Source organism: Haplochromis burtoni, unplaced genomic scaffold (genome assembly GCF_018398535.1).
Source record: "Haplochromis burtoni strain Fernald_Lab_line unplaced genomic scaffold, NCSU_Asbu1 Contig_386, whole genome shotgun sequence".
Lineage (NCBI taxonomy): Eukaryota > Metazoa > Chordata > Actinopteri > Cichliformes > Cichlidae > Haplochromis > Haplochromis burtoni.
The window spans coordinates 171,151-179,981 of NW_024582747.1; the positions used below are offsets into that span (position 1 = coordinate 171,151).

The following is an 8,831-nucleotide window of genomic DNA, read 5'->3' on the forward strand; positions in this document are numbered from 1 at the left end:
ATTTTGGCAGATTTTGTACTGACCATCATGACTAACACTATGAAACTAGCTGAAGTGCACTTTTTTAACCATGAGCAGGTTTCCATGTTCAGCGATGGCAGTCTGTAAACAGTCCGTCCTCCTATGGGGCCACATGGCTCTGCTGACCTGTCCATTTATTTTTAGAGCACCACCAGGACCTCAGTGTCTGTCAGCAGGCAGCATAGAGAGCCATAGCTGCATGCCTGCCTGGTGTATGTTACCCACCCCAAAATTACTCATTAGTTACAGCACAGGTGGCAGAATCTCATCTGCAACTATCAGTTAAACAGCGTCTTCTTCACACTACACACAGATCTCACAGATCTCATATTTGACTTACACCGCAGAGCTGTGAACATTCATCAAATTATGCCTCACATTCATTTGAGGTAAGGCAGTGGCCTGCTACATTTTTAATTCAGCATAATTATTTCTGACACGTGTCCTGGCAGAAACATAAAGGATTTTTTTCACTCGAGTTTAATGCCTGGTCTTGTGGTGAAGGCCTTAAAGCAACATGTAGGCGTTTAGGCTTGGAAGTAACACATTTAGTCGATCATAATTAACAAAGTGTGACTGATATTTATTGGAGACTGTGATGAACTTTAGGAACACTTCTAAATATGATGTGCCCCTAAAGTTTTATGTAAACAAAAGGCATCAAAACCATCTTTTGGGGCGATCGTGGCTTAAGAGTTGGGAGTTCGCCTTGTAATCGGTTCGAGCCCTGGCTTGGACAGTCTCGGTCGTTGTGTCCTTGGGCAAGACACATCACCCGTTGCCTACTGGTGGTGGTCAGAGGGCCCGGTGGCGCCAGTGTCCGGCAGCCTCGCCTCTGTCAGTGCGCCCCAGGGTGGCTGTGGCTACAATGTAGCTGCCATCACCAGTGTGTGAATGGGTGGATGACTGGATGGATGACTGGTTGTGCAAAGCGCTTTGGGGTCCTAGGGACTAGCGCTATACAAATACAGGCCATTTACCATCTTTTATGTACAGGCTATCAGAAACGCACGCTCGTGAAACATTTTTTGTATTGAATGATTGCGTAATGAACATCTTTTAGGCCTTTGTTGGTGATGTTTTGATCTTTTGCTTTAAAGTCGGAGACCATCAGCTCCACGTTTAACGCAGCGTTTCCCCTTTAAATCCCAGCAGCTGAGCTCAGCCAGGAAGTAGCGCAGTGAGCTGGAGCAGCAGACGCCTTCATCAACACAGTCACGTTTGTTTACGTTCATGCTTCTTATCTGATCCCAGGTCGCTTGGGTTTCTGTATTTCTGGGGACCCAGTGTCGCTCTGCAGAAGCAGCACCAACCTTCCGCTTGACGCTGTGACCATTTTGGGAGCATGGCCGACGGTCCAGAGGCTGATGTTGACGACCCACCCAGCATCAATTTCCCCCCGCTCATCACCGTGTCCGATCTACCCAGCGCTACAGCTGCAGGTAACTATGGCTGCGAGAACCGTAAGCGATGATGATTGATCATCGCAAGCACCCACAGGCTGTCCTGCAACTGTGCCCCGTTTGCAGGAGGACGGCCAATATGCGTGACATATTACAGATGTGGTGGTGTTGGGAGGAGGAGGAAGAAGGGGACGGTCTGTAGCCTAATAAGGTGTGGCCAATGGATTCAGGAAGCGTTCACATCTCCAGTGCTGCAGTATAGCTGTGACACTTCATCCGTTTTTCTGTCTAGTCACACAAGTAATAGAGTTGTAATGGATTGATTTGACCTGAAGGCTCAGGCAGAAGAGCTCACGGTAATAGAAACATCTGCAGAACATAGCCTAGTGTAACGTGGATCCTTTTAATGTGTATTTCAGGAGCTGTTTTACTGTGTACATCTCCATCTGTGGGAGTTCTCTGAGCACAGCATGGAGCAGACATGAGAAAATGTCACTACACCACTGCTGCTCATCTGCAGCCACCTTATGTGTATTTTGTCTTATGTGTATTTGAGCTGAGATATCATTTACACTTGATAATATGCAGAATAGTTTCAAAATATCATTTTGTATGGTAACAAATCGCCCTGCAAGACCAGACAAAACCAACTTTTCATTTCTGTTATTCTCCCTGAAATGCTGTGTTTGGCAGGTCGTAACCTGAAGGAATGGCTGCAGGAGCAGTTCTGCGACAAACCCCTGGAGCAGGATGACATGCGCCTCCACAACGCGGCCTATGTCGGAGATCTGGACACCCTGAGGAACCTGCTGCAGGAAGACGGTTTCAGACGGTGAGGCCGAGCAGTAATAAGTGTATTTGGCTCTCTAATTAGCAAAGTTAACACATGCTTTACTTGGTAAATGATAAAGAAAAACATCATTACAAATGAAAATGATAAGGTACCAAAACAAAGGCTGCACTTTGAGGGATGGGATGACATTGCAGGCAGAGAGACAGCAGAATCTGAGAGAGACTATAGATTTATTTTGTATAAAGATTACAGAATAGTATATTTGTTATTGTCTCTTACAGCAGAACTGTCTTTCCCCCCCAAACAAGTCCAAAGATAACCTTATTCCAAATCGTTTTCATAGGAGTAAACACAGACCAAAAGCAGGCTGCTGTTACCATCATCTTACAGCAGGATGGGTGTCTTCCAATACCCATAGCATTAAACTGCATACAGCTAGAGGATCATAGTTTAATGCCAATGCAATGTCAAAGCAATATACTACAAATGTAGTGCATGTAACAGAATTTAAATTTGATGTAGTAAAAGTAAAAAACATGCAGTTTACAACTCTGATATCTGTGGAAGTCTTGTGGAGGGAAGCAGCCCTGCAGCACTACGGGAGGACTAAAAATACACAGAGAACCTTTCAGCGGCTCAGTCCAGTAACCACCAAAGCATTGTAATGCAAAATGCTTTGCTGTTGTTAGCTTCAGTGCTTCCTCCTATTGATGCAGAATCAGAGCCTGGATTTACCAACTGGAGAACATACAGAGCCATCTCATAGTCATGAGCATGCATGCAATGAGGGAAATAACGATTTGATCCTCTAGTGAACATTTAAATTTGCTCGCTTACAAAGAAATAAACAGTCTCTAATTGTAATGGTAGTTTCATTTTAATGGAGAGAGACAGAATATCAACTAAAAATCCATAAAAATCATAAATTATTTTCATGTCATTGAGTGAAATAAGTATTTGATCCCCAAGCAAAACACGAGTTGGTACTGAGTGGCAAGTACAGCAGTAAGACGTCTCTTGTAGTTGGTCACCAGGTTTGCACACATCTCTTCTCTTCACAGAAACTCTGTACATGCTTTATGTTTCAACTTAAATCTTCAGCTCCCTCCACAGATTTTCTGTAGGACTGACATCTGGAGACTGGCCATAATGTACTTCTTCTTCAGTCACTCTTTTGTAACCTTTGTGGAATGTTTTGTGTCATTGTCATGCTAGAAGACCCATCCAAGTCCCATCTTCAGTGTTCTTGCTGAGGGAAGGAGGTTCTCATCCAAGATTTTACAGTACATGGCCTCATCCACTGGACCCTTCAATGCAGTGAAGTTATCCTATACTCTCAGCAGAGAAACAGCCCCAAAGCATAATGTTTCCACCTCTGTGCTTGGATGTGTGGATGGTGTTCTTTGGGTCATACTCAGTATTTCTCTTCACTGGCAAACCCAAAGTGCTTTCCTCAGAGGGGAGAGCTTGCAGATGCTGTGAGATTTCTGTCCATTACGGTGTAGTGTGTTCCCAGTGTAGGTCACAACTGCCTTCAGACCATTAACATGCTCCTCTCATGCAGTTTTGGGCTGATCCACCACTTTTCTCATGATCATCCTTGGAGCTTCAGACCGAGGGCAACTGATGGTCATTTTATTTTTCTTCAGTTTCTGAATAATCGCACCCACAGGCCTACGATCTTACCCCTGATGACCTTTGACATCTTTTGGAGAGGTTGAAATGGAAGAAACTGATTGTATGCTCATGTGTGCTTTATGCACATAAGAAGCTGAGATCAGGAGTTTCTGTTATTGACTGAATGATTGTAATCTGTAGGAGCCAGAATGCTGGCTGGTTTGTAGGGGATGAAATACTTATTTCACTCAATGACATGCAAATGAAATTATAACTTATATGTATTTTTTTCTGTATTTTTTGGTTGATATACCATAAAATTAGAGACTGTTTTGTTTTCTTTGTAAATGCGCTTAAATTGGAAACGTATTACCCTGGACCTCTCCTTTCTCTGTTTTGGTGTTAGGCGTATCAATGAGAAGTCTGTGTGGTGTTGTGGCTGTTTGCCCTGCACCCCTCTGAGGATTGCAGCCACAGCGGGACACGCAGCATGCGTGGCCTATCTGATCGCTCAGGGAGCCGAGGTGGACCTAGTTGATGTCAAAGGCCAAACAGCTCTGTATGTAGCTGTGGTTAATGGTCACCTGGACTGTGTACGGATTCTTCTTGAAGCTGGAGCCGATCCCAATGGTAGCCGCCACCACCGCAGTACCCCGCTGTACCATGCTGCACGAGTGGGGAGGCTGGACATACTGCAGGAGCTCATCAGGTGAGCCTTGGGAAGGATCAAACTAAAGTCTACATGGACAGAACTGTTTTATATATAGGTTAAATGTTTAAATACGTAAAGAAAATTGGCACTAAAATTGTTTTTATCTTCCATTCCGCCACTGAAAACTGGTGGGAGTCGGTTCCAGTTATTACAGTTTCTTTTCATATGGTTTAATCTTTGCACATGAGATTATCTGTGCTTTGCATTTTTAATCCACTACTTTCTTTGTGGTGCAATCATTTCCAATAGCTGTTTTGTAACTTCCTGACTTTAAAAAAATTTTCTGTCACCTTTCCCAGAAAGCAAAAAGACAAACATAAGACCGAAAAACCAACATAAAAACCCCACCAACCATTAAATTCAGAAGCATTTCCCCAGCTGCAGTTTTTAGATCAATTCTGGAAGTCCCATTATGACCCCTGGCACCGTAGCGCTATGATTTCACAACAGACCTGAAACTTGCACTTTGAATCTGACCCAACTTTCTGTGGAGGAAATTTTTCAGCAGTTAGAGTCCAGAGTTTTCTGACGTGCAGCAGACCAGGTAACGATGTTCTGACGCTGAATTCCTTTATACAACAAATGGATTTGTTGTAAAGAGGAAAGCTTCTCAATTTATATTTTTCCACAGTAATAAATATCTCCATGTTCTTTTCTTTAGTTTGCATCAAGGATTTATGAAAGAAAATTTAGTCTATGGTTACATTTTTTCTAGGTTCAATGCTGATGTTGACATGGACCACCAGCTGGGTCCGCGGCTCCTGTTAAGCGCTCGAACCCTCAACACTCTAGTGGTCTGCCCTCTTTACATAAGCGCAGCCTACCACCACCTTCACTGTTTCCGGCTGCTGCTCCAGGCCGGCGCTCAGCCCGACTTCAATTACACAGGTCCTGTCTGCCATGAGGCTTTGACACGAGGTTTGGCTTCCTGCCTGCTGGATGCAGTCCTGCGACACGGATGTGAAGTGGCCTTCATCCACCTGCTGCTGGACCACGGAGCGAACCCAGCCCTCGTGCCCTGGGATGATTCGGATTTGGAGGCTCCAAATCGAAGGAAAGTTGATCCAGAGGCACTCAGTGTCTTCTTGGAAGGAAAAAGTAAGTAACAAAAAACGATGCTGTTGCTTTATACAAAGCTCCGGCACGGAGCTTTTTTTGGTGCACCTCCTCACAACACCAGAATATTTTTTAGTTAATAAGTTGTGAGTTTTTGTAGAGCTTCGTAAAATTGTCTCTCAAAATTGTGGATTTAATGTAGAATCAATAAAACCGGTGTCATATGTTTACATTTCGTATTGCTGGTTCAGATTGTTCATACTGAACAAAAATGAAGTTCATTAACTGATTTCTGATTAATACTGAGTAAATGACCGATAGAGCGTTCTGAGAGATATGAAGTAAAAGCATGAATAATAGTCAGAGGCTCACTCAGATTCAGTATCGATTGGATTCTTGCAGTAAACAGGTTTGATGTCAGTGGATTTTACTGGGAGGTAAAGCAATGTGTCATTAGCATAGCAGTGCATCAAAATATCGTTTCTCTGCATAATGTGGTCAAATGATAAAGAGGAGAGCTGTGGTTACCAATGGAAACAAAAACAAATTCCAGTTGATGGGAAAAAAAGTCTTATCGGGTGTAGTAAAAGTGAAAACAAGGAAGTAGTTTCAGACACCATTAGTTTGTGAATGAAAGCTTTTGTGGCTTTATGATGAAGCATCATTAATGTCATTAGCAACACGTATGTTCTTCTTTCTGTAAAGACCCGAGTTTGCAGATTACTGCTTTTAGTTTAAGGTTTTCATCTCATATATGTTTAGAATAAGCATTTTTCCTCGTGTTAAAGCTTAGCTGCTTTTACATGAAACAGGGACCTTGTAATGCATGTTTCTGGACATTTGTTGATGCTGAGGAGCTGATATAAAGAAGCCCATAAAGTACAATGGAAAAAGGTCATTAAAAGCCACACTTTTATGTTTCTACTTATACAAAAGCATGAAAGTATATGCAGTTGTTCAGCTGCATCTATTTTTTCTTCTCCCAGGAAACCCTCGTAGGCTGACACATTTGTGTCGCATCAGGATCCGCAGAACGATGGGCAAAAATCGTCTAAACCACATATCTTCTTTACCGCTTCCAGAACCTATCAAGATTTTCTTGCTTCACCAAAACTGACCATCATCCACCTACTGGTCTTGTTAAATGTTCATTTAACCCAGTCTTTAAAAGAAACCTCAGTCAGTCCCAAAGACACACTACTGCATAAACACTGTAAACCCAGATTGCTAATTGCTTATTATTTTTTATTAAGAAATAGTTATTAATAATATTTTCCAAATAATATTTGTTTGGAAATCATCATTTATGTAAAAAAAAAAAAATCTTCCTCGCCGTGTAAAATGCTTCTTATCTTATCAGAGAAGCCATAGTTATGTATTGACTTGTGGAAACTGTGTGTGTATTCTAAATGTTTGCCTTGTGACCTCCCAGATCACCAGGACGAGTCCTGCTAATACTTCAAGTAGCACTTTTTAGCTCAACGACCAGAGCGAGAATCTCATTTGAAGCAACGACTTAAACAAGTCATGTTATAAATATCCCATCCACGGGCAGAGAAGAATATTGTCCAGATGCAGCTCCTTGAATTGTTTGGTTGTTGTTTTATGTAAACCAGGCAGAATGACGGCAAAAATGTGCAAAAAAATCCACACGCTAGATCCTCTTTGTTAGCCACGTGCCTTAACTTTGAGTTTGGGAAAAGTGGCTTCAAAGATTGATCAGACCAGAGTTAGTTATGGTAATCCAAATTAATCGAGTGTGATGTTCCCGGATGAGCAATTTAAGGACCTTGATTGTAAAGTTTACATTTTGTGACGTACACGTCAGCATCAAAATAAAAATTTTAAAAAGCCTTTTTTTTCAGGGGGGCATTTAGATTGTTTCAACAAATGTAAAGAAACTCCTTTTCTGTGACATTGACAATCTGTCAACTACTGAATGAAATCTATTTGTGATAAACAGAATAAGTTTGTATTCATTAGATGCCATCTCTGGGAGTCTACTGCACCTACTGTGTACTGTGCGTGTCTGTTGCACAGCCTATCTTGTCCTCAAACATTGACATTTAAATGTTGGCCATGTTGAGACAGTTGTGCTTTATATATTTCATCTCTATTTGAATGAGTAAATGTATGTAATTGTATAATATCTCTTGTGGTTTGTGTTCATTTTTTGTGAGTGAGGGGAGGTGGGTGAGTGGGTCAGTCTTCCAAAGTAGGATCCCTCTGCGTGGTCTTTGTTCTGTTAGCTATCTTCCTTGAACATAGCTAATTAGAGATAATTATCTCTCTCCTCCTTTCCTCGCAGTCCCGTCCAAGATCTCTTTGTAGTCCAAAATATCATGTCTCAATCTTTTTCAGCCTAGGGAACCCTCATAGTCCTAGCTCTGAGAACATGCATCCACTGTTAGTTTCAATGATTGGTTTGCTCCAAAATTGAGTTTTTAGTCTTATGTTTCATCTCTCATGACTGTAGCCTTGCTGTTTCTCATTGTTGTTTTTCAGCTTGTGATATTTATAGATGCGTAATTTTTAAAACAAGAGTGACGATGTCTCAATGGGTTCATGTATTACTGATGTGAGGCCGATGAATGAACCAGGATATCCACGATGGCTGAGAAAACCGCATTTTGGTGAAAACATAAGAGGCCCAGTGGAAAATGCACAGCCTGGGAAACCCTGAATAAAAGCAGCAGGGAGCTCAACAGCAGAGGGGAGATGAGGGCTATCAATCCAGCAGTTCTGGCAAAGACCTGCAAAGATCGACTGGGATAGCTTCTGAAAAAATAAGTCTCGGGCGGTAAATAAAGACTTCCTGCCAACATGTTTCTTCACAGTGTGTCTGTTTTGTAAGGACAAAAGGACCAAAACTGGATAAAATCAAATTTAAATGATAGAAATCTGAGTGAACATCAGTGTTAGAAAGATAAATAACAGAAAGTAAGACTATGTCCAGTTAGAGATGCCAGTGTGTAAGTGAATGGATTTAACAGGTCTTCATGCATGCCCGTGCACAACAACTGTTGCCATGATGTCTCTAGATGGCACTGTCTTCCTTTCAAGCATGGCAGAAATCTCAGCATCTCTCCTATCTTCTTATTTCACCCTCTCTTTCTCATATCTGCTTTTGTGTTTGTCATTCTTTCTTTCTTTTTTTTAAACCACCTCTCGTCTTTCCGTCCATCGCTTGTCTCCCAGCCGAGGTCAGTGTAGAAGATTCAGCAGCTGT

The 8,831-nt window shown here is 42.0% G+C and overlaps 1 protein-coding gene across 1 annotated transcript; it reads left to right on the forward strand.

The window, feature by feature from the left end:
* The first annotated feature begins 1,017 nt into the window (after positions 1-1,017).
* On the forward strand, positions 1,018-8,426 carry asb1 (ankyrin repeat and SOCS box containing 1). Its single transcript, XM_005944119.3, has 5 exons — positions 1,018-1,463; positions 2,118-2,256; positions 4,241-4,543; positions 5,262-5,644; positions 6,589-8,426. The coding sequence occupies exons 1-5, from the start codon at positions 1,367-1,369 to the stop codon at positions 6,717-6,719; spliced, it is 1,053 nt and encodes a 350-aa protein (XP_005944181.1). The 5' UTR covers positions 1,018-1,366; the 3' UTR covers positions 6,720-8,426.
* Positions 8,427-8,831: the final 405 nt, after the last annotated feature.

Coding starts and splice junctions, on each gene's coding strand:
- asb1 (XM_005944119.3), top strand. CDS start 1,367: ATGGCCGACGGTCCAGAGGCTGATGTTGACGACCCACCCAGCATCAAT. Junction 4,544..5,261: donor ATACTGCAGGAGCTCATCAG/GTGAGCCTTGGG, acceptor CATTTTTTCTAG/GTTCAATGCTGATGTTGACA. Junction 5,645..6,588: donor TGTCTTCTTGGAAGGAAAAA/GTAAGTAACAAA, acceptor TTCTTCTCCCAG/GAAACCCTCGTAGGCTGACA.